Genomic DNA, 27,033 nt, shown 5'->3' with positions numbered 1-27,033 from the left:
TCACTCAGTTCACCAAAACTGAATTACATCCTCTGAAAGCAGGGACAAGAAAACCCAATTACAGGACTGTAATGAAGGGCAAGGTCCTCTCCCTCCAAAATTCTGAGTACATGAATTCAAATGTCCATGAAAGTGCTTTCTATTGTTTCTCCAATAACACAATGTGTTTTACTAGGTCTGGTACAAACATAATTGCCATTCCAGATGATGCCATATAATTTGAAAATAGTGAAGAGATTTGGTTTAGTCATGCCTTACGTTTCAACAAATAAATATTTTTTCTTTATCTCTAATTTTAAATGTAAAATAAAAAGTGTGACAGTTTAAAACGCCAATGCTTTTTAAAGGCATTATTTTGAAATTTGAGAATTAAAGGAAATATACATGTGAACTGCTTCAAAAAAGGGTTATACAAATGCATGTTGTTTCTAAGTACAAGAAATACATTTATTGTGAAAATAAATTCAATAAAAATCTTATGTTGCACAAACTGCCATCTAGTATATAATTTTTAGCACACATTTCATAGCACTGATTATACTGCAACATAATATGGGGTAGATATTAATAGGCTTTTATTTTCTGCTTAATAATTTTTATCATTGTGCACATGTACCCTAAAACTTAAAGTATAATAATAATAATAATAATAATAAACAAAGCACAAATGAAAGAAACTCAGATGACATAGATGATGAAGGCAACAGGAAGCAACTTAAGTAAGAAAGTATAATCCCTCTCCTCAGAGAGCTAAGAAGATCTGGGCTTGCAAAAACGTGCAGCCATAAAAATAGGACAATCAAAAATGAATGAAATGCCCTAAAAAGTGAATTATAAATTAGCTGGAAAGAAGTCACTAAAAGGGTTGAAAAATAAATGAGGAGAAGTTTCTTAAAAATGAAAGCCAAAACAGATAAAAATAAAGACTAAAAAAATTAAATGAAAAAAAATTTTTAATCATTCACTGAAGAACCAATAACTAAGGAATCTCAAAAGTAGCTTAATTTTCCAATCTCTATTTTCAAAGGGGAGTAGTGACAAACTGATTCTAAAATTTATATGGAAACACAAAGGACCTGGAATAGCTATGGCAATACTGACGAAGAACAAGGTTGGAGATCTTCACTATCAGATATCGAACTTATAAAGCTACAATATTTAAGGCAGTGTGATACTGGCTTGAAGATAAACAGACTAATTGAACATAATTGAGAATGTAAAAATAAATCCAAAACTATATAGTCACTTTATTTATGACACAAGGCCCACTACGATTCAGCAAGGAAAAATCTTTTTAACAAATGGTACTAGGTTAATTGGACATCCTATTTGGGGTGGGGTAGGGGAGGAAGGAATCTGGAACCTATTTCATACTGTATACAAGATTCTAGACAGATTACAAACCAAAATGTGAAAGCTACATCAAGGTTTTCCCTTATATTTTCTTCAAGCTTCTAAAAGAAAATATGAGAAAATATTTATGACCTATAGTAGGCAAAGATTTTTCTAGTCAGACACAAAAAGGACTAAACATAAGAGACTGATAAATGGAACTTCATGAAAATTAAGAACTTCTTCATCAAAAAACCCCCAAAAGATCTGAGTACACAAAGATAAAAATCAAAAAACCAAAAAAGATGAAAAGACAGGTCGTAAGTGGTGAGAAGGTACTTGCAGAACATATATTCTACAAAGAACTCCACAGAATTGACAAAGAGTTCCCATATATGAATAAAATAACCCAAGTATTTTTTAATGGGTAAAGACTTAGGTATTAAACAAAAGAGAATATCTAAATCTGATAAGCCATATTAAAAGGTACTCAATATCATTACTCATCAGGAAAATGCAAACTAAACCTATAATAAGGTACCATTTCACTCATCAGAATGACTATAATTAAGAGGACTGCCAATGCCAAGCACTGACAAGGATGTATTGATAGAAGAAACTGGAATTATCGTACATTGCCAATGGTAGTGAAAACTGGTACAAGCACTCTGGAAAACAATGTGGATACATATCACAGCCATATGTTGAGAGAAAGACGTCAGGCATAAGAAAGTATGATTCCACTCACATGAAGCCCCCAGACAGGCAAAACTAATCAATAGTGATAGAGATAGAAGAGCTTTGAAGGATGGGGAGGGATACAGATTGGACAGGAACAGAGGTGAGCCTGCTTGGGGGATGGAAATAGTCTATGCATTGATCTGGTTCCTGGATACAAGATTGTATACATATGTAAAGATCCACTGAACAGTTAAAATATGCAAATCTTAATGTGTGAAAATTATATATCATTAAAATGTGGGGAGACTACTACCAGACAAATTTGTGACAATGCGAGCATCAAAAGAATTGCGATGGATTATAAAACATTGAATAAAAAAAACCCTATGCATATATAATAAAAGAAAATGGCAAGAGAAGGGATTTATCTTTATAGAACAACATTAAATGTAGATGAAATGGCAGAATTAGAAAATTACTATTTGCAATGGCTAATGTAATAACTAATTCAGGCAAGGATCATCAGTGGATGCATAATCAGTTGGTAAATGTTATGGGGGAAGAGGATATTCAGGTGTCTCAAAGTATCATCCCTCATTTCACCTATTAATTAAAAGAAAAAAGGGCATTTTTATAATAGAGACATGACAGACACCACCTTAACCATGTGATTTAACTTAGTAAATTCAATAACAGGACAAATTGGTTTTGCATGCCTCCAGAGGTAATGCAAAGCAAAAGACACAACATCATATGTGCCATATTATTCATTAAAATGTCTAATCTGGCTGGGCGTGGTGGCTCACACCTGTAATCCCAACACTTTGGGAGGCCGAGGCAGGCAGATCACGTGAGGCCAGGAGTTCAAGACCAGCCTGGCCAACATGGCAAAACCCTGTCTCTAATAAAAGTATAAAAATTAGCCAGGCGTGGTGGCACACACCTGTAATCCCAGCTACTCAGGAGGCTGAGGCATGAGAATCGCTTGAACCCAGGAGGCAGAGCTACAGTGAGCCAAAATTGTGCCACTGCACTCCAGCCTGGGCAACAGAGTGAGACCCTGTCTCAAAATAAATAAAATATGAAATAAAATAAAATAAAATAAAAGTCTTCTAATCTGAATCTATTAACGAGGAAACAATCAGACAAATCCAAATTGTCAGACCTCTGCAAAATAATTAGACTCCTCAAAAATGTTAATGCCATGAAAAGACAAAGAGAAACTGTTTGACATAAACTTTTCCAAACAAAATGACAACTAAATGCAATGTACGATCCTTAATCAGATTCTGGATCCAAAATAAAAGCATCAAAGAATTTATGGGAATAAACTATGAAAATGAGAATATGGGCTGTATTAAGGTATTACTGTGTAATTATTAGTGTGAAATTTCTCAAGTATGATAACAGTATTGTGATTATGTAGGAGAATGTCTTGCTTTTAGGCAATATATACTTAGGTATTTAGGGGTGAGGTATCATCGTATCTGCAGCTCATTTTCAAATGGATTAGAAAAATGTCTGTGTCGGTGTTTGTATAAGAGAGACAGCAAATGTGTCAAAATATTAAAACTGGTAAATGAAAGTGAATCTAGAGCATTTCTGTAAATTTCAATTTGTTCAAAATAAAAAGCTGGAGAAAAAACAGTAGAGAAAAATGCACCTTTGTTGTACTGCCTTTTTAGTACAAGATTTACAGTGAAACTAGATACAGCCCAAGTGAAGATACAGAACAGCTGTTGGCTCCACCATCACACCTGGGAACAATTGCATAATTTAGGTAAGGATCTGCCATAGGCAGAGAGTCTTTGCTGGAACCAAACAACTTCTAACCATATAAATAAGAATCTGAAAAAGGTACAAACACAAAAATGAGTATTTGTTGTGACAGCCACCCCTCCCGCAACCTGGGATGCACATAGACATACACACACATGAATCTGGCAGATAAAGAGGAGTGGGGGAGAGTCAGAGTTCCGTGAGATCACAATCTCACACAGCGCTTGGTTTCGGGGCCTTGGCACAGCTGAATCTGGAGATGGATTAAAATTAACTAAAAAGCTGAAAACTAACCCCTTCCCAGTTTAAAGAGTGGTAAGATCAAAGGAATCATCCCCTGAGTTAAGCACCTGGGAAGTTGGAGACTGAGACAGAGAAAAAAGATATCACTGTAATTCATTTGAAACTGGAAGTAAACTAAAACAAATTAAAACTATACTACTGCCCTGCTTGGCAGGGCTTCATGTGGGATGCAAATTCTGTCTCTCTTCCTAGGTGCTTGACATAAAAGAAGATGTTCCCTCTTTAGGGAAATTGAAGCAAAAATTATTATCTAGTTCAATCTTTATCATTCTTTTACAGAAATTGTCTTGCATAAAATAAAAAGCTATGAGACATGGAAAGTAGCAGGAAAATATGACCCATTATCAAGAGAAAAAAACAGTCAATGGAGTTAAATTCCCAGATAATGTAGGTGTTGGCATTAGAAGATAGACTTTAAAATAACTACAATAATTAGATTTTAAAATGTATAGAAAAATATTAGTGGGATGAAGAGGTAGGAAATTTCAACAGAAAAATGGAGGCTCTAGGGAATAAATGGAAATTCTAAGAAGGAATGAAGGAAGAAAGGGAAAGAGAGGGAGGGAGGGAAGGAGGGAAGAAAGGAAGGCAAGAAGGGAAGAAGAGAGGGAGGGAGGGAGGGAGGGAAGGAAGGAAGAAAGGGAGGGAGGGATGGAAATTTACCAGATAGTGATAATAGCAGACTGCATGCATCAGAATAAAGCACTGCCAACTCCTAGACATGGCGAGAGAAAATACCCAAAGGGAGGAATAGAGAGGGAAAAAAATGGGAAAAAAAGGAACAGTGTCAAAAATCTGTGAGATAGTATTTTTTAAAAGTAGAACATACATGTAATTAGAATCCCCAAAGGAGAAGAGAGGAAGAATGGGGAAAATAAAGTATCTAAAAAGAAGATCTTGGCTAGAAATTTTCCAAAACTGATTAAAAATAAAAACCAACACAGAAAACAGAAGTGTTCAATGAACAAAGCACGTCTAGGTTTACCACCATCAAACCAATAAAAACCAAATATATAATGAAAATCTTTGAACAACAGAGAAAAGACACATTACATTCAGAGGAACAATAATAAGAATTATAGCTGACTTCTTATAAAACAGTGGAAGCCAGAAGATAATGGAATAGCATCTTTAAAGTGCTGAAAGGGAAAGCTATCAACCTATAATTCTTATTAAGCAAACATATATTTCAAAAAATGAAGGCAAGATAACATTTTTAGACAGACAAAAACTAAGAGACTTATTGGCAGATCTTTGTCACAATGCTAAATAAAATTATTAAAACTAAAGAGAAATTATGTCAGACGGAAATCCAGATCTGCAGGAAGAAATTAAGAACACCATTGAGATGCAAACTGAAATGCCCAGTTGTAAAGGATGACTAGGAGTTAATTAGGCACAGGTCAAGATGAGGGGCGCAGAGGCGTATACAAAGCACAGGAAACAGCATGTGCAAAAGCCCTGAGGAAGGAAAAGGAATAGTCCTTCCTGGAAACAGAAGAAAGAAGGGCCAATAGGGCTGAAGCAAAACAATCAAAAATAGCCTGAAGAGTGATGTGAGACAAAATCAGAAATCCAGTTGGGCAAGGTCATAAAAGATGTTGTAGGCTACTTTTCTATTGTAGACTGCTTCTCAAATTTACATCAGCAGATATGCTGCTAAGATTAACACACTCTGTTTTTACTGAACTTTTGAAGTTACTGTAAGTTTAATAAGTTCACAAATCCATAGACACACCAGTGAATAGCCTTCATAAAATTATACATCTTGTACTTACACTGTTTCCCAAATTCATGTAAAACATAATTTAAATCATGTCACTCTACTAGTCCTCATCCTCTAGTGGCATTCCATCCACTCCAAATAGACCCTATAATGACCTACAGAAACCTGCTCCCACTCCTACCTCCAATTATTAACTGTATGATCTTATCTGCTATCACTCTCTGCTCCTCCTTGCTACTGCCCAATATTCTCCTGCTTCAAGGTAGATTATCCCACATCATTCACATGATTGTTCACAAGGATAGGAGTCTTTGTTTTACTTGCATATCTCGAGCATCAAAAAGTACCTGGAAAGAAGGGACTTTCTTTCTTACCAACCTTACCAAAACCTTACCAACACTGGAAAGAAGGGAAGAAAGAATGAAAGAAAAATGAAGAGGTCCACAAATTGGCAAGAAAAGGTCTCTGCACCTTTCATTTGTAAAAGATAAATTATAGTGATGTCTTCTTTGAAATGCTACTCCCCTAAGAATTTCGTGTTTGGAGAGATTAATGGGGAATCAGGAAACTTGTAATCCTCTCTCTGCAAAAAGATCCACAATATTGATCTGGGCAATGATTTCTTGGATAAGACTGCAAAAGCACAGACAAGGAAAGCAAAAATAGCCAAATAGGATTGCGTCAAACTAAAATGCTTCCGCACAACAAAGGAAATAATTAACAGAGTGTAGAGTCAACCCGAGGACTGGGAGAAAATATCTGTAAACCACACCTCTGATAAGGGGCCAATATTCAAAATATATAAGGTACTCAAATAACTCAACAGCAACAAAACAACTCAATTTTTAAAATGGGCAAAGAATCTGAAGTCATTTCTCAAAAGGAAAGATACAAATGGCCAACAGATATATGAAAAAAAAAATGCTCAGCTTCTCAAATCATAGGGGAAATTCAAATTAAAACCACAGTGAGAAACCTACACCTGTTAGAATGGCTATTATCAAAAAAGACACATGACAAGTGTTGGAGAGGATGTGGAGAAAAGGGAACTCTTGCACACTGTTGGTAGGAATGTAAATTTATACAGTCATTTTAGAAAACCATGTAAGTTTCCTCAAAAACACTAAAAATAGAACGGCAATCCCACTTCAGAGTATATATACAAAGGAACTGAAATCAGTACATCAGAGATATCTGCACTCCCATGTTCATTTCAGCATTATTCACAATAGCCAAGATACAGAAGCAACCCTAAGTGTCCATAAAGAGATTAATAAGGAAAATGTGCTATTCATACACAATGGAATATGACACAACCTTAAAAAAGAAAGAAATTATGTCATTTGAGACACTATGAATGGAACTGAAAGAGATACTATGCTAAGTGAAATAAACCAAGCACAGGAAGGCAAATATTGTATGATCTCAATTATATGTGGAATCTAAGAGTCAATCTCACAGAAACAGAGAACAGAAAGGTAGTTACCAGAGGCTCAGTGGAGAGATGGGTAATGGGGAGATGTTGATCCATGGATATAAAGTTTCAGTTGGGCAGGAGGAATAAGTTTTAATGATCTATTGTTCCACTTGGTGACTACAGTTAATGTATTGCATATTTCGAAGTTGCTAAGAGATTTTTAGCATTCTCACCACAAAAAAATGCTAAGTTGGTGTGGGGATATGTTAACTTGCTTGACTCTTTCTACAATGTATACATAAATCAAAACATCACATTGTACCCCATTAATATCTACAATTATTATTTGTAAGTTAAAACAAATAATTTTTAAAAAATACAAATAAAATCATCTCCCAGCTGCGTAACCTTGAGCCAATCACTTAATGTTTAAGTGCTTCCATTTGTATGATATTGGGATGTTCACTACATACCTACCATGTAAGATAAGGATTAATGAGATTATTTTCAAAGTGCTCTAAGAATTCTTTTCCAAATCTTATATAAATGGCATAACCATTTCAATAATTAGGAACATGTATGTTTATAGTTTAGTCTCAGTTCAGTGGAAAAATAATTAAGAAATATGGGTCAGAAATATGTTGTAGGTCATACAAATGGTTTAATTAGATATGAACCTCAAGGCAATCCTTTCATTCACTTTGAATTACCTTTGGAGGCAATCCGTTAATTTACTTTGAAGTACTTTCGGGGGCAATCCTTTCATTTACTTTGAATTACTTCTTTAAAAAGTATTTATTTTTAAAAAACACAAAGTAAGGAATTTCCTCCTCATATGTGCACATCTTTATATATGTCAACATTTTTTACATAGAACAGCATCAATCATGCTTCATAATAATTTTTTTAATCTTATCATGAAAAAGATAAACAATCCTATTTCACAAAAAAAGAATTTCTAACAATCAAAAAATTGGAGAAAAATACTGTATTCAGGATTTTCTTAATACACATTCATGTGCTTTTCTATCAGCATGCCAAAACCCTGCACCATCAACACATGTTGTGTGCGTCTTGTAAAAGAAAACATTTTAAAGGCAAAACAAAATTGCTAGCTTTCATCTTTGCAAAAATTCTCAATTGTGACTGAATGAAATTTACTAAAGAAGCTTGATCAATGAAAACATCTGCATAGTTTTTATTAGAAAATGTATAACTTCAACATTATTGAACATTATTATAAACCCTTTTATTGCATTTCACAAGTTTCGGATTTGAAGGTTTTAAATGTATTTTAAATAATTTATTTAATAATCGATTAAGCTATTCATGCTACACATTTTATAAATATTTTGTTCAGGCAAAAATTTTCCCTTATAAAACCATATGAGGAAAAAGAAAATTTTAAAAAAGTAAACCTATGCTATCTTCACATCTAGTGCAGAGCAAACTAAATAATGGAAATAGAACTTAAATGCAAGTAACAATTCAGAACTATTCTTTGCAACAGAAACCAATCACTCATGTGATCAAAATAACTCCCCTAAGAAAATAAGGTACCAATTAGTACTACCCACTAGCATTTCCAGTGAGCAATGCTCTACAAAAGCTCACTAAATACAATAGGTACTACCAGAGTAAATATTTCTGTCCATAGAAAAAGTATACACTTAAAAATCAGAAAAAAAAGGGTCTGAAAATCTCATTACCTAAAACGAAAATATGTTGAGTTCTCACCAATATTTTGCCCAAAACTGCAGTTTATGCTCTCAATTTTAATGCCATTACCTGTATTTTCACAAGTAATTTTACATGTAAGTAAAATTATCTACTTGACTATTTCAGTAAAACTGAAATTCTAATTCTAATGATATTCAGTTTACCTTTTCCTAAAAAAGTGATGTCTAAGCATGCTTTTCAGCTACACCAAGTAGCTGAAAAGTATCAAAAAGACAATTCATCAGCCTGAAAAGCCAGTTGAATAGTCTGAATTCCATTGTTAAAATTTAAGAAAACTTTGTAAGGAATGATGTTCATGCCACGTGAGTATCAAAATTATAAGAAAACTTAAGACCAAGAATAAAAAACCATAGTATACACTGAGGGTAGCATGATAGACCTTTGCGCTTTACAAACAGTGGTCTTCCTAGTGGTCTAGGTTCCAAAATTTTGAATAACCTCTTTCCTCTGATACCTTACTGTTAACACACAATGCTTCTTTCTTCCATTATTAAATGGTTATTTCCCTATTTCTTAGGTCATTCTCACAGAACCTGTGGCTCAAAGTGCTTCATGGTCCACATTATCACAATGTGCAGGATCCATAGTCAGGAAAAGCCAAATCTTTTTTTTTTTTTTTTTTAAACACATACTATACCAATTAACTGATGTCATGTTGCAACCAGTTGTCAAATACTCTAGCTTTACATTTCTGTGATTCTAAATACTAAGAACATATTAGCTAAGTATCCATTAGTAACTCGCTGACTAAAAAGAAGTCCAGCATCGACTCTGCATTATGTTTGGAGATTATTACCGTTATAGCACATGTTAAAACATGTGCATATTCAAATACAGCAGGCACTGAGTGTATAAAATGCATGGAAGGACAAAGTCACTTCACACAAAGCAAGCTGACCTTTATTCTTTTCTCCCTCATACAAAATTTCTCATGAAAGAAATCTAGACAGAGATGTATTAGAAATTCATTTACAACTATGATTAATCTAGAAATGTTGACATTCTGAATTTATATTAGAATTTAAACTAAGTTAATTAGTCAATAACAGTAATAATACAAGCTAACAATTACACAGCAGCTACCACGTGCCAAACACTGTTCTAGGCATTTACACATATGAATTCACTTAGTCTCTGCAATAATCCTATAAGGTGGGTAACATCATTATGCTCATTTACAAAGAGGAAACTAAGGCAAAGAGAGATTAAATGACTTGCTCAGGTCACAGAGACACTAAATAGCAGTCAGGATTTGAACCCAGGCAACCCGGATCCAGAGTCTGTATTTTTTACAATACTGTTCTCTTTAGAAAGCCCTTGAACACTCAAATATTTTGCAAAAAGTACTTAAAAGGTATCAAATGTTAATACAGTAAAATAAGAATATGCTGTGTAGTTTCTGCAACAAAAAGTTATCTCTACAAAAGAAAGTTATACCAATTACCGCCTACTTCTATTATAACTAAATCATTAGCTTTCACAGTTTTAAAATTATACAAACAATTGATACTTGAGGGCAGGCGTGGTGGCTTATACCTGTAATCCCAACACTTTGGGAGACCAAGGCAGGAGGATTGCTTGAGGCCAGGAATTTGAGACCAGCCTGGGCAACATAGAAAGATTCCATGTCTATAAAAAATTTAAAAAATTAGCTGAGTGTGGTGATAAGCGTCTGTAGTCCCAGCTACTCTGGAAGCTGATTCTGAGGCAGGAGGATCACCTGACCCCAGGAGTTTGAGGCTGCAGTGAGCTATGATCTACCACTGCACTCCAGACTGGGCAACAAAAAGAGACACTGCCTCAAAAAAAAAAAAAAAAAAAGAATTGATACAGTTGATATAGATCCACTATTTCATCAAGTTACTAAGCTTATATCACATAAGAAGTACAATGGTCATGAAAAGTTAACTCAAATGAATGCTAGTGTTTAAATTTTGAATCAAAATGATAAGATCAAACATTTAAAGAATGCCATTATAGATTAAATATAAGAATAAAACTGCATTTCCAGGAGTAATTCTGAGAATAGTTTTTGATTACCTACCTCTCCATGATTGAAAAAGAAGCACAACACTGTAACCAGGCCTCCTAATCGGCTGCCACTGGAAAAGAAGAAAACATAACTCAAGTAACAAAAATTCAGGTCAATCCTAAGAAAAACCTTAAAACACATAAGATCATAACCAGTGGTACTATAAAAGATTTTACAGTCATACTAGAACTCTCCTATGCTTATTTACAAAATAGTTTATTTCCTCCAAAGGATCATTAGTCAAAATAATCTTTTCTCATTTTTTAAAAATCATTTGCTACCTTCAAAATGTATAGACTCAGAAAAGCACGCAAACTGAAAGGGAATAGAAAATTCTTAGTAGTCATATTACTGTACATCACGCAACTTGATATTTCTTTTTATTTTCTTTAGTACCTCATATTTATTTATGTCCTTTAACATTTCTCAAACTGCTTTCCTTGGGACAGATGATGTATGTTAGGAAAAAGGGTGAGAAAGACGTGCAAGGAAAGGGATCCATGGTCATGACGATGGAAAACCCCACACTGTCTACCTGCTCCTAGAAATTCACAAGGCACTTCCACACATTAAAGATTTAATTTCATATTTCCCAAATCCCATCCCCAAGCTACTTTTCTGCAGAATACACTTGAGGAATACCAGTTTATAGATGAAGTTTTATGTTTCATTTGTTTTCAAAAACTGGAATAGAACACAAATATCAAAGTATGACAATCAGGCTTATAACTCTGGGTAAGAAATTACAATGGTATAATCTGGTAGTTCTAACAATTAACCTTCATTTGCTCAGATAAGAGTGAAATACGTTCCCTACTGTCCCCCAAGTCTGGGTAGGGGACATAAGGCTATGTTTAGGTTTATTTCATCATGTTCTGCATCTTTACTCTTGAGGTCTTCTTACTCGTTTTAGCTCATGCTGCTTTCTCATTATTCTACCCAAATATCCTTCCTTCTTTTTCTCTATCTATAAATATAGGTATACCACAGACAGGTCAGAGAGGAAACAAAGAAACAGATAGTACAGGCATCAAAGGCCTTGTATTTACTCTTGTGATGTATGAATGAGGAAAAGAGGAAGAGATGCAATGGTCAGCAGGGGTAATCCACGTAGGGAGTATCCAGAAGAAGACAGGTAGGGCTGGGACCCCAGCACAGGTGAACTGTTTGCCTTGGCAAAAGAGAAGGAAGACTGTATATTAGTGGCAAGTACTTTGTGGAGTTTCCATGTCCCCTACAGGGCAGAACACACAGCCACTTGCTGCTAGAGAGAAACGATGGCAGCATTAAATGTTTGAGGAAAGACAGAAATGTCTGAAACACCACTCACATTTCAGGAGAGTGGTAACAGTGGAAAACACAGCGCTGCTGGGATATCTTAGGGGAACAACTGAGGCTGCAGAACACAAATCTATAGGGTCACTAATCATAAGACTGTGTGATTTTTGCCTACCAATTATCAGCCTAGACAGCACAAACGAAATATAAAGGGGCAAAGAAACTGAAGCCAGAAAGTGTCTAAAGTGATGGATCACTGAAATGAGAGCATCAGATAGAGGAGCTTAGAAAGCAGTACAGGCCAGGAAGTGGACGCCAGGGTTCTCTCCTGAAAGGTGTACCACATCTTCAAAAGAGAAGCACACAAGTGATTAGACATTAGAAAGGTTAAGACAGAGTTAATGGTTTAAAAAACAAATAAATACATTTTGGTGTTTTGAACTTACTCTAACAAGGCAAAAAATGCAGAAGCTTATAGGGGAAAAAATGTGATTTTCTCACTACCCTCTCCCAGTCCTATTCACCTAAGAACATTTTAGTATGTGTCTATTCTTCCAAATCTCTCTCTCTAACCACACAAACATATATTTTCTATGTGATCATATTAACATCTCTCTGAAATTTCTTCCTTTTCTAATTATTCTAGCATAAAGATTATTCCTAATCAATATATGTAAACTTAAAGGGATTATTTTTATAGATGGAAAATACTGTATAGTACAAATATATTTATTTAGCCCATTCCATATTACTGGGCATATAAATATTTTTCAGTTTCTTGCTATAATAAAAAATGGTTAAACATCCTCATACATGTAAATATTGGCGTGTTTGTTTCAGCAGGAGGGACCTAACTGTGAGACACTTGAGTCAAAGGATGTGAGCTGTGCCTAGAAGCACTGCAGCAGTCCACACCCTCGTCACAGAGTATGCAAGAGGTCGTTCCTCCACCCCTCGTGAAGAACTCATGTGCTTTTCGAATTTTCTCCTCAGAGAGGTGAAAACCCTTTTCTCACTGCCTACTTGTACGTAGCAGCATTTTAGTGTTTTGTTTTGACAACATGCATTTTCTCTTCCATGAACTGCTTATTCATATTCTTGTCTATTTTTCTATTAGACTGTCTGTTTCCCTACTTAAAAATTAAGGTTATCAAACCTCTGACTGTCAAATGTGAAAATAACATTTAAGAGCTGTCCAAAAAAAAAGCCCTTTAAGCCTTGAGAGAGATGTGACTGTGATCTGAGTCACATATGGTTACAACTTCCGTTCTCAGATTATAGATTAACTTGCTTTCTTATTTTTCTTGTTCAGTACAATGACTAGAGAATTAATGTCAGGCACAAAAACTTCCTGCCTTTTTTTTTTTCCAGAGACTGGGTCTCTCTCTGTCACCCAAGCTAGGGTAGAGTGGCACAATCATGGCTCACCGCAGCCTCGAACTCATGGGATCCAGCAATCCTCCGACCTCAGCCTCCAGAGTAGCTGAAAATACAGGTGTGACCCTGCCTTCGTAGTTAATAACCCCTGTTAAAGATTAACTTTCCCTGTGTTGTTTTACTTTGCTTAGATCAGGCTATAGAAAACCCATCATTATTATATTCTCTGTTAAAAAAAAAAATGTTAAATGTACCCTTCCCCAGAAGAAATACCACCTATAACCAAACTGCTGTGACTATGTGCCAACCTGTATGAATAATGTTGTATTCCTGCTAAAAATGTCTCTGCCTCTGCCTATATAAATGAAACCTAAACTTCCTTACTTCCAAAGTCTGACTTCATTCCTTTGGAGTTGGTATTCCTGAGTGGTCTACCCTCACACTTTGTGCTTGAATAAACGCTCTTTAGATTCTGATCCTTTTGATTATTTTAAGTTAACACATATGCGTGACAAAGTATTCTGATATAATTTGTGGCGTATTCTATCAGAAAGAATTTTTAAACTTTTATGTATTTAAATATGTTGATATTTTCCTTTATTTCTTCTGCACTTCCTGTCTTGTCTCTGAAGGTCTTCCACACCTTAAAACTATAGTCTCCTAAAATTTCTTCTAATATTATTAATTGCATTTTCCACTTAGCTCTTTCTCCCTAATTTTGTTCTCTTTCAAATAGCCAATTATATTAAAATCATTTATCAAGTAAACATCCCTTTTACCAGTGAAATGAAATTCAGCCTTTATCTTAATTTCTTACAATGCTAGACTCTGTTCTATTTCATTCAACTGGCTTAATTCTGTATTTTTTTTATATCACACTATTTTTATTACTGTAGCATTATGGTAATTTTAACACATGATTTTAAAAAGCTCCCCACCCCTAACTACTCTTAAGATTTTTTAGGTAATTCTTACCAACTTATTCTTACATATAACATCTGAACTACTGTCCCAACTCTGCTCCCCCACCCAAGAAAAAATTGTCAGGCTTCTGATCAGAATGACATTAGATTTATATATAATTTGGGTTGGGAAGGGCTGTCATTTATATGATGGCCATTCAGTTGCACAGTATATCTCTTTCCATTTACTCAATTCTAACTGTATTCCTTTAAATAAAAATGTCTGGGGTCAGGCACAGTGGTTCATGCCTGTAATTTCAGCACTTTGGGAGGCCAAGGCTGGTGGATCACTTGAGGCCAGGAGTTCGACACCAGCCTGCCCAACATGATGAAACACTATCTCTACAAAAATACAAAAAAAAAAAGCCATGTGGTGGCGCACGACAATAGTCCCAGCTACTCAGGAGGCTGAGAGTCAAGAATCGTTTGAACCGGGAAGGTGGAGGCTACAATAAGCTGAGATTGTGCCACGGCACTCCAGAGTGACAGAGTGAAACTGTCTGGGTGACAGAGTGAAACTGTCTCAAAAAATAAAAATTTTTTTGGACAACCAATGTAAGAGTCAAGTACCAAAAGTTAAAACTTCTAGAAATACAAAGAGAACATGATAAAATCTGATCACAGTAGAAAATTTTAATTCTTTCATAATCTAACAGGTCAAGTAAGCTAAAGGAAACACTAGAGATTTGAAGGAGATAATTAACAAGCTCAATGTTGTGACTATACAGAGATTACACATTATTTTCTTATGTCACTGGAACATCTAGTTGCAAAGGCACCTCATTCTCTGATTAGAATCTAAAACAACCTAAAACACAAGAAAGATGAGTTTTTTAAAAAAATGACACTTGGGGAACTTAATGTAAAATTTCCTTTTAAAAATTCCCTGGAACAACGAGGAATCAAAATGGAAATTTACTGACTTTAATTTTCTAAATGGCAGAGTAAAGGTAGAGAAAGAACAAAAGACTCACAAATCCAATTCCCTGGCCAGGCGCGGTGGCTCATGCCTGTAATCCCAGCACTTTGGGAGGCCGAGGCGGGTGGATCACAAGGTCAGGAGATCGAGACCATCCTGGCTAACATGGTGAGACCCCATCTCTACTAAAAATACAAAAAATTAGCCGGGCATGGTGGTGGGCGTCTCTGGTCCCAGCTACTCCGGAGGCTGAGGCAGGAGAATGGCGTGAACCCAGGAGGCGGAGCTTGCAGTGAGCCAAGATCGCACCACCGCACTCCAGCCTGGGTGACAGAGCAAGACTCCGTCTCAAAAAAAAAAAAAAAAAATCCAATTCCCTGACCAAATCTCAGGATGAAGTTTGCCTAAGAAGTCACATACTCTCACTCAGTTGCCATACAACCTGGGAGGCTCTGAGGTTGGACAATTTCTTGAGGGCAGAGCCACGGTGACAACATTCCTTTTTCACCAAATTACTAAAATACAAGTTATGGTCCAACATCTTCCATGAATATGGGCCCAGCTTTACTTAACTAACAAAAGGGGCAGATTTTCTTCTATATACTTTTGGGAACTGCAAAGCTAGAGGAGGAGAATAAAATTTGTTTATCTCCAAGGAATGTTCTCAGTTAGAAACTGTGAAATGATGTGACTTGAAACAAATCTAAAATGGTGTTCTCCATGTCCACCCTCTCACCCCAATGCATAGAGGCTACTAAGTCCTTTTATTTTGCTAAACAGAAAAGATGCAGCAATCAGAATACCTAAAATTTTTTAATTTTTTTTCCCACTACAGTTGATCAGTTTATATTTTAGCATTTCCTAGTGGTTAAAAAAAAGTCTCTTCTGCAATATGACTGTCAGAAAATATGAAAGCTCCTACTGTGCAAATTTTAAAACATTCTAAGCTTGCTAAACATTTACCACATATACATCTCATTCACCTAAACCTTGATTTTTCTTAGATATAAAATGAGGGGATAATAAAAAAGCTAAAAAGGACCTAAAAATACTTTCCAGTTCTAAAATTTAAGAATTCTATAATTCTCTTCTTTCCTACCTACTACAGTTGTATAGCTTTAAATCAATTATCAAGTTTTGATAGGTTTCATTAATCATTGAGATTTTTATCTCTATTTACAAATGATGAACCATCCAAAGTTAAACTTTTGAAGAGAAAAAAGCAATCAGAGTTCATTCAAAACTATATTAAACAACTCTTATGAGTAAGTTTTCTTATTGTTGTATAAATGCTTAAGAAAGAGAAAATGGAGAAAAATCTGGAAATAACCAAATTAAGATAATTTCCAATCTTAAATTGGAGACTGAAGGCTTGGGCACCTTCCTAGCCCAATGAAGAAATGCCAAGCAGGCCAAGTTCAGAGCTGAGAACCTTCCCCTATACTCATGGTGGCGGGGGTTGGGGGGATTCACTGGTTACTAAGTAAAGAGATAGGAAAGAAAGATGAGGAATGAGGATAAGAATCAGGAAGGGTGAGAAAAATTCTCAGTTTGGTCCTTTCCAGTCTGTTTCAAGCAAGTGATTAACGCCGTTAATTTAACTTTCTATCTGCCAGTTCTAACAGAATTTATTTACTTATTAGATTGTGAACTCCTCTATTCACCCATGGTGCCTAGTACCAAGCTTTGTCCATGAAAGAAAGTGAAAGGGTATCTGAAAACAGAACTATTCAATCAAAAGACTGCTGGCATTCCTTTTTTGAAAGCTTGCAGCCAAACACACCACACCTCATGTCATTGTTGCTCTTGGTACTGGCCCCAATACCAGGCAGGACCATGTGTTCAGGTGAGCCTCTGCTCTGATCCAATCACACTCCTCAACTCCCATGCAGACCTCTCCACTGTGTGCTCCAGGCCCTTCATTCCATGGTGAACAACTACCTATCCAACAACCGCAGCCTCTTCCCAGATGCTTCCTCCTTCTGCCTAGAAATATCACTCTCCTCTGAACAAATGCTTCCCCTGGAGCCTCCCCCACAATTCTGCCTCCTAGTATCCCAGAGTCTGTCCATTTCCCTCTATCCCACCACCATCATACCAGCCCAGGCTCCCATCCTCTTCCCCTGGGCTGCTACAGCCTCCGACACCTCCCCACCCAAAGCCTGCTCCCTCTACGCTGCAGAGTGTGTTGTCTTTAACAATGAATGGACCCAATCCCACTCCATCCACAGAGCCCTTCAATGGCATCCCACTGCCCACAAGGTCAAATCCAAACACCAAAACATATCCAAAATGCCTCGCAGGATCTGGCCCCTGCATACACCTTGGGGACTCCTTTCACTATTCTTCCTACTACCCACACTCTGCTCTCCAGCTGCACTGTCCTCGTCACAGTTCCTCAAATGATAAGACCACACTGACAACAGTGTGCAGAGCAGCCTAGGAGCAACACTGGTGAGGAGCAGAGCCATATGAGCTGATGCAGAGTCATCCCAGGGGGATGGGCTGGCAGAGAAGTGGAAGGATGGCAGAGAAGTGGAAGGATGCCAGAGATACTCTGAAGCAGGACAGTAATAATAGGATTTTGTGACTCCTTGGATTACAGAGGAAAGAGGAAAGTCATGGCTATCTCTTAGAGGTCAGACTGGGCATTAGAGTAGACAGAAGTGTCATTTGCTGAGAGAGTGAAGACATAAAAAGGGGAAGGTTCTGGAGAAAAGATGCCAATATTGCCAACCAATAACTTTCATCAATTTATGCATACTAAATAAAAATACTTATCTTTTAAATATTCATACACAACTGTTAGACCAAATGGGTTTGATTAAAGATATGTTAGCAGGCCAAGTTAATATTAATTCAAAAAAAAAAAAAAAAAAATGGCCAGGCACAGTGAGTGGCTCACGCCTGTAATCCCAGCACTTTGGGAGGCCGAGGCGGGCGGATCACGAGGTCAGGAGATCAAGATCATCCTGGCTAACACGGTGAAACCCCATCTCTACTAAAAATATTAAAAAAAAAAAAAAAATAGCTGGGCGTGGTGGCAGGTGCCTGTAGTCTCAGCTACTCCGGAGGCTGAGGCAGGAGAATGGCGTGAACCCAGGAAACGGAGCTTGCAGTGAGCTGAGATCGCACCACTGCACTCCAGCCTGGGCGACTGAGCGAGAATCCGTCTAAAAAAAAAAAAAAAAAAAAAAGTAGTTGGAAAACTTTGAGATGGTAGAATTCACAGCCTATTTAAGATGTTTTTTGGCCAAAAATCCAGCCTGTATAAGCAGTAAATGCTTGATTTTTTGAAAATAAAGAATAAGAAAATATCATGCAAAACAATGGAAGCAAAACTGGCATAAAATTTAAGAAATTCAACTTTTCCTTAAAACAGGTGGAGGGAAGTGGAAGAGTGGAAAATTAATACAAAACGCTATTCCATTCTGCTACAGAGCCTAAGAATACTTCATAGGCAACTTGGTTGGATCACGGGAAGAGAAGGTAGGAAGATTAACTGTGTTAATGATGACTATTCACTCCAGATGTAAAGGGAGACATCAAGCAAAATTAAAAAGGGCTTTGACATACAGACTAATCATCCAGGCCCTCAGGGCTTCTGGAACATATCTAGAAATAAAGCAGCTTAAAAAAATCTCTCAGATATCAAAGAAACCACTCTGAACCTCCAATGACCAAAGAAGATAACAGAGAACAGAAAATTGGAAGATGAAGGTATTGTCCTCTGACTAGCTGGTTCCTTATGTGGAAGAAAAGGGATTTTCTGCTGACTACTTATGTCTACAAAAGGACATCCAGGCTTTTCTCACAAAAGCTCAGAAACAATGGAGAACTGGGTAGAGACAAGGGTAAATATTCAAAAGAGGGGGAGGAGATCAGGAACAGATCAGAGGGGCCACAGGGACTCTGGGCAGCCCACATTAAATGTAGAGAAGTTCATGAAAAAGATCATTTAAGTTCTCTTCAAAAAGCGACCTTATTGCCAGAGAGGGGATGAAGGAAAAGGGAACACTGACCCTGCCTCAGTGAGTGTGTGCTCAGCCCTCATGCAAAAGTATCTGCATATGACCAGGGGTGAGGGGGAGGAGGAGTCACAGGCACTGGGTGTCACTTCTGTACTGAGGTGAAGAATCAGGTATGTCTCCTGGACTCTGGCCACAGGCAGAAGCAGATGAGGCTGGTAAATGAAAAAGCAACAAGACGAAAGGAGCCTGGGTCTCCCAAAACAAAGCATACAGCACTCTGATCATGCTGTAATAAAAGCCACTAGTCAGTTAAGACCCATCCACTTTGCAATCTTCCAACCAGCTCCTCATTCTTAGATACAAATGTCAAGCTAGGAATCAGCAGGCTGTGGGGATGGAAGCTTCCAATGTGAAAAATAGAAACTAATACAAATTGAAGGGGGACCTAGAGGTAACAAAGACAATGCAACAGGCAGAGAAATTTTCAAACTCAAGATTGTTTAAGTTGGAACTCTAACAGAAATGACAATAAAATGTAAAAATAAGGGAGAAAAACCCTGAGAAAATTCGACTTCAAGAAGTCCAATATCCAATCACCAACTTTCAAGAAAACAAACAAAAAAAACAATGGAGAAGAGAAAGTCATTAGGGAAATAATACTAAAAAAAGTTTTCCTCCAAAGTGAAGAAAGTAAGTGCCCAGATAGCACAAAGTATGCGATGAGAAGGATGAAATAATATCTACCATATCATGACCTTTTAGGGGACTAAAGACAGAAAGATGAACCCAAAAGCTGCCAGAGGAAAACAACTAGCCACACACAAAAGGAACTAATGGTAGAACAGCACCAGACTTTTGAAAAGCTACACTCCATCTTAGAAGACAGTCAAACAAAGCCTTTAAACGTCTGAGGAAAAATAAAAATCAACAACCAGGCAAACCAGTAATTGAGTATAAAAATAAATAAGGAAATGTTCAAACATGCCAGACAAATGTATTTTAAAACTATCTCTGCGACTCTCTTGGAAATTACCTGAGGATATGATCCTCAAAAGGATGAAACAGACCAGAAAGAGACCAACCTGGGGTCCAAGACACAATGAATTCAATGCGAGAGAGGAAAGGGGAATTCTCAGGATGGTGGTGAACAAAACTCCCAGGGAATCGCTATACGGAAGCCCAGGGAAGGACAGGTCTAGGATGGAACCAGAGACAGAGGCTCCAGGAGGGAGGCCCCAGGGGATAGGAGTGGGAGAATTGAAATAATGGATTGTATACATTTGACAAAGTATAAAATAAATGTTTACAGTTCAGTTGTAAATCTGGAGAGGAATTAATCAGCATACAGAACACCAAGGAAAACAAAATATTAGCAATAATTAACCACAGGAAAAATTTTAAGTTACCAAATAAACAATTATTTATACTACTTAATTCAGCAGTAAGCAATATTTTTACAGTCATAATAATGTAACTATGGACTATGGTTTTACGTATTAGAATTGCTGAGGTTTCAAAGATCTGAAAGTGGCTTTCCCTAGACAAAGGGATAGATGGGGTGGGGAAGACAGATGAGGCAAAGGACCACTGAGGTACTTGATTATAAAAGGTTGAATAATGCCAAAAGATATGCATGTATATACAAAGCAGTGAAAATTCAGTTTAAAAACATACTAATAAGTAACATACCCGTTGTAGAGCACATTAATAGAAAGAAAGTTGTTCAATTAACTTATTTGGAGACCTCTTGATATTTGCCAAAAAATACTTATAAGGAACAAATCATAAAAATGTTCCAGATAACATTAAAATAGCTGTTCGTATTCACCACCAAAAGAAATAATACATTTTAACCTTGGCTTGAAAACCATTAAAGAAAAACCTTCCAAAAAAAAGAGAAACTTTCCATACTGAAATTACCAACTACAAACTACCAGACCATGCGAAGGTATGGAGTTACAGTCATCTTACCTGGAGAATGAGGAGTCAGGGAAATGTGTAATCACAAAAGCAGACATTTAAGAATCCGCCCCGCAACACGCAGTATGTTACCTTTCCCTCCAATGTGTCATTAGTTCAATAAATGATTCTAAGTAAAATTAACTGAGGAAACTATTAGAATAATTATAAAATTACATGTATGACAGCTAAAAATGGAGCACAATAGGATCCTGAAAAATGGTAATATTAGAGTAAACTTCCACCTATCAAACCAAAACAATGCATACAGAAATATCAGCTCAAGAACAGCAAAATCCTGGGACCTCAGAATCCTTCGGAAATGAATTATTACAGAACAGTAATATTCTGGAACACGCGAACAGAAAAGAGAACGGAAAGTCTAGATCCTTCTTAGTGTCATGTATCTTTAAAACATTTTAAGTAAAACTTTTTATGAAATATAAATACCACTTACTTTGGAAATGAAATAAACACTTTTTTCTTCATTATGCAGGATCTTTAAACAAAAATTAACTAAAGCTGCAGAAAATTTAATTGCTGTGGAAAGAACACTTAAAATGTATTCTCAGAGACAGTAGAGCACACGTTTTGGAGCCATTGCCTGTACTCAAATCCCTACTCTGCCAGTGACTAGCTTCTGTGACCTTGGAAAAGTTATTTAATATCTTTGTGTCTCAGTTTCCTCATCTATAAAGTGGTTTACCTATCTCATGGGAAAACCGTATGGATTAAATGAGTTTCTGATAGTAAAGAGCTTAGACTAGAGCCTCACACATAAGCGTTATACATGAACTGAATTTCTGCAATCAAAAAGTCTTCAGTGAAGATTGGAATCTGCAGAGTGAAAGCTTCAGAATGAGTCCATTGGAAAAATACTTCCTAAATTGGTAAACGCTAGTAAAGCTTATGTGATAGATAATATATTTTTATTGTGCCTTTCATATATGGCAACCATAAGCTAAGTTTTTCTTTCAATATTTTATTATTAATTCATTTATTCAATCAAAAAATATTTTGGAAGGCAAGCATTCTTCTGGGTCATTTGCAAACACTACCTTATTCCATTCTCACATAGAAGACAGAGTCTTTTAAACTCATTTAGGTGTTCTCCCCTCTACTCAATCACTTGTTTAAAAATCTTCTATAATCTTCCATTTCAGTTAACCTAATAAAACATTGCACCTCCCTTTTACAACCCTAAAAGACCTCGGTTACTTTATATTTTCTTTTACATCTAAAGGCAAACCAAAGAACTGGCAGTCACTCTCAGTTCTGCTCACATCATTTATTCAAACTATATAAAAACTCAACCTTAACAGATTCCACCCACAATTTAGAGCTTCTATACAGCTTTTTTTGGTCTTCTAGCCTTAATCATGACAGCCTAAGTTTGCCAGACATCTAAGGAAGGCACCTAACATAGAAGGTAGAGACCAAAATATGTTTAAAAAAAACAAGCTATGGCGGGCATGGTGGCTCATACCTGTAATCCCAGCACTTTGGGAGGCTGAGGCGGGCGGATCACCAGGTCAAGAGATCGAGACAATCCTGGCCAACATGGTGAAAACCCCTCTCAACTAAAAAGTACAAAAATTGGCTGGGTGTCGTAGCGCATGCCTGTAGTCCCAGGTACTTGGGAGGCTGAGGCAAGAGAAAATTGCTTGAACCCAGGAGGCAGAGGTTGCGGTGAGTCAAGATCGTGCCACTGCACTCCAGCCTGGTAACAAAGCGAGACTCCAGCTCAAAAAAAAAAAAAAACAAAAAAACCACACACACAAGCTAGAAGATGCCAAGGTTATTCTGGGAGGGTAAAAACATCATTAATACCCTTAGAGAGAATATTTATTGAATCCATGAAGCAAAAATAAAATACTATTTTTAAAAAATGAATGTTTATAGAACAAACAAAACTTGGAAATTAAAAGCATGATAATGAAAAATAAAAACTCAGTAGAAGGGTTGGAAAAAATAAGGCTGATAAAATGTTCTAGATGTAGAACAAAGCCGAAGAGCTTAAAAATGGGGGAAAAAAAAAGAAAATTAGAGGACTGGAGACTACGAACATCCAAACAATAAAAGTTCTGAATCAGAAAACAAAGGGAATAAAATAAGTAAAGAAATAATTCAAGCAAATTCGCAGAAATCAAAGGCATGATTGAAACAACCCATCAAGTGTCCAAGAGAACACATGAAAGCAGATCTACACTGAGATATATTGCTCTGAAATTTCAGAACCATAGAGACAAAGATATTCTACACTCTTCCAGAGAGAGGAAGGGGAAGCAAAGGTCACATACAAAGGTTCAGAAATCCGAATAACTTAGGAACATCTGAATAGCACCATCTGAAGCAACCAACAATGTTTTCTTTTTTTTTTCTTCTTTTGAGACGGAGTCTTGCTGTGTCGCCCAGGCTGGAGTGCAGTGGCACGATCTCGGCTCACTGCAAGCTCCGCCTCCCAGGTTCATGCCATTCTCCTGCCTCAGCCTCCCAAGTAGCTGGGACTACAGGTGCCCACCACCACGCTCGGCTAATTTTTTTTGTATTTTTTAGTAGAGACGGGGTTTCACTGTGTTAGTTACTTGATCTCCTGACCTCGTGATCTGCCCACCTCGGCCTCCCAAAATGCTGGGATTACAGGCATGAGCCACCGTGCCCGGCCAGCAACCAACAATGTTTTCAAGTCTAGAGTTCAATACTCGGCCAAACAGTGAACCAAATACGAAAGCAGATAAAGACATTTTGCAAAGTTTCATAAAATGTTTACTTCCCAGCTATTTACTCTCAAGACCTACTTACTAGAAGATGAGGTCTACCAAAGAGGGAAAATAAACCAAGAAAGAGGAACAAACAGGATAAGGGCACAGGAGATCCAACAGGGGAGAGCAGTCAAGGAAATCCCAATGGGATGCCAAGAGGACAGATGTACACAAACCATGGAAGGTGGCCAGTCCAGAACCAAGTACTGACTCATGCCAAAAATCTCCACATTTTATTTGTGTGAGCCTGGATGAGCCTGGACCAGATTCTTGTCTGTATTTTATCTTGGCTCCACATGCTTTACTGCTGGCATCAGTTAAAGACACTTATGTCACTCACAGAAGTTGTTCTGCTTTGATATGCTCCAGAGAGCCAGGGTAAACAGTGGTGAATTTAGAAAGAGGGAACAGCTCTTCCCCTCATGATATTTCTGCTGGATATTCTGTACCTGGCCACTACATTTCTGCCAGATGTCCCTACTGACTAAGTTCGACATTTATCCCAGGACTAGCTCATGACCTTGCCTACTGATGTCCTGAGGAATCAGGCCCCTGGTTGAAAACCTATATGGGATTTCTCAGGCCTGGCCATATGCAAGGCTTTGCCTGGCAGGCCTCACAGGGAAAAGAAGCCCTTCACACACCAGGCTGGGTGCAGACCCAGTGTACTGTAGTCTCTCAGCGGAGTTGTAGTCAACGACTCAGCCACTTCTGGGTGATAAAGCTCTTCTTATATTTGCCTTCCTAGCCCAGGCACCTTTATTTCCTGGTCCTGTTCTCTGCTGTGGCCTGGCGGAGAGGGGCTCCTTGAAGAGGCTGCTCCCCACTCTGACTCAGACTCTGCACTCTTTGGCTCCTAGCCCTTCTCCTTTGCCCCACCACCTCAAGAACCATAAACTGCAGGAGGCTTTTGTTCCCTTTTGATGGGGGTGAGACATCCTCATCCTCACATCTCACTTATACCATTACAGTAAATGATTAAAGGCTTAACTCTCACTTTTGCCTTTTCGCTTTAACCAGCCACTCCAATACCTGGCAGCTCAGCTCCCTCCCCTAGCTCAGCTGAGCTCCCGACAGCCTCAGAAAGTTCCCTCAGGGAACCTAAAGACCATGACTCAGAAATTCTCTTCTTCTGGGAACTTTCATCTAACAATGGCAATAGTGTCCTCTCCTTAAGCAGCTAGGTTTGTGCCTGATACTCAGTTTTTCAAAACTAAACACACCATATTTAACATATACACATGAGTGGCACAACCATAAAGAAAAACAAGGAAAACATTGGTCCAAAAGTTAGGATGCCATTTCCTCTGAGAGTTGAGGGAACGAAAGAGAATGCATTAAGAAGGAATATTTAAGGGTATGAAAGCTCTGATAATTTATTTATTTTTTAATCTGTGTCACGGGTACATAAGTATTCATCTTACTAATCTTTAAAAATATATATAAAGATTTACACAATTCCATAGTCATAACATTTTACACATAAAAAGGTATTTTTTTTTACTGGTTATTTATTTACTGGGTCATAGATAATACACTCATACGATAGCAATGCATAAAATAAAGTAAGAAATTTCACAGACCTGTTTCTTATAAGATCCTCAATATAAACTGAAGGGATAATTTAAAAGTAAAGTTCCAGTAAAAGTATTGCATGGGATACAATAAACAAAAGTCCAAGTAGGCAGCAGTGACTGGGCAGCTGTCAGTCAATAATGAGACACTCCGCGGAGGCATTGTTCCGTCTGCCCCAGGATGACTCATCAGCCACACTCACTGCCCACTGTTTTCTCCAGAAGACCTCCTCAGACGGCGCTTGATCTAGAATGGAATCAAAGGCTGAAGAGTCTAAAAATCTAATGGGTTATTTTGGGGGCAACCTCAGATAGGATACTGAATGGGAAAGAACTCAAAGATTCTAACATAAGATCTAAAAATCAACTTAAGTACTTTTATAATTCTACCATATTTCTCTTATCTTAGGCAAAGGAATTTTTGTCTATCCTTCAGCTGCAGTTTTAAGGAGAGTAGTAGGAACTCTGGACAGAGGAAGCAGTAATCAGGGGAGAACGCTACAAAGAAAATGAAGCTCAAAAAGACAGCACCAGAGTCCTCTCTGGCCAGCCACAGCTCTGATCTGTGAAAACCCTGGGTGGTTTCAGGCATCATTTCACCATCTAAGATTCAAAACAAATCAAGCAATCAAAGGCAGGGCTGCTAAGTAAGCAGCTGCACAAGCAGAGTAGTGGGAGAGGCGAATGGGACCAGGGCCTTGCTGCTGGGGAGAGGAGGAAGGGGTGGGAGACTAGATGGGGATAGCAAGGGGACCCAAGGGAAGTCCAGTTAAAAAGTTTTGTTGGCCGGGCGCGGTGGCTCACGCCTGTAATCCCAGCATTTTGGGAGGCCGGGGTGGGTGGATCACCTGAGGTCAGAAGTTTGAGACCAGCCTGACCAAAATGGTAAAACCCTGTCTCTACTAAAAAAAAAAAAAAAAAATACAAAAATTAGCTGGGTGTGGTGGTGTGCGCCTGTAATCCCAGATACTCAGGAGGCTGAGACAAGAGAATTGCTTGAACCCGGGAGGTGGAAAATGCAGTGAGCTGAGATCGCACCGTTGCACTCCAGCATGGGCAACAGAGTGAGACTTTGTCTCAAAAAAAAAAAAGTTTTGTCTTAATTTTGTCATGTGAGAGAGAAGGTAAGGGATGAACACATTCTGAGGCAGATGGGAAGGAACCAGGAAAGCAAGCCTGAAGGACAGCGACAGGCAAAGAAGAACTGGCAGCCAGTAGGAA

The 27,033-nt window shown here is 37.5% G+C and overlaps 1 protein-coding gene across 4 annotated transcripts in view; it reads right to left on the bottom strand.

Moving 5' to 3' along the window:
* Positions 1 to 27,033, bottom strand: part of DPY19L1 (dpy-19 like C-mannosyltransferase 1) — a 106,976-nt gene that overhangs the window by 47,016 nt on the left and 32,927 nt on the right. For all 4 annotated transcript variants that reach the window (XR_008660145.2, XM_055293440.2, XM_055293443.2 and 1 more), the window contains exon 7: positions 11,023 to 11,080. Coding sequence is in view for 3 of the 4 variants with exons in the window: in XM_055293440.2 (XP_055149415.1) it covers positions 11,023 to 11,080 (58 nt within the window). In the remaining variant the exon portion in view is untranslated. The remainder of the gene's footprint in view (positions 1 to 11,022; positions 11,081 to 27,033) is intronic.

Source organism: Symphalangus syndactylus, chromosome 9, assembly GCF_028878055.3.
Source record: "Symphalangus syndactylus isolate Jambi chromosome 9, NHGRI_mSymSyn1-v2.1_pri, whole genome shotgun sequence".
In the NCBI taxonomy this organism is placed as follows: domain Eukaryota; kingdom Metazoa; phylum Chordata; class Mammalia; order Primates; family Hylobatidae; genus Symphalangus; species Symphalangus syndactylus.
Note: the sequence above shows the minus strand (reverse complement) of the source record. Positions and strands in the feature narration are given on the sequence as shown.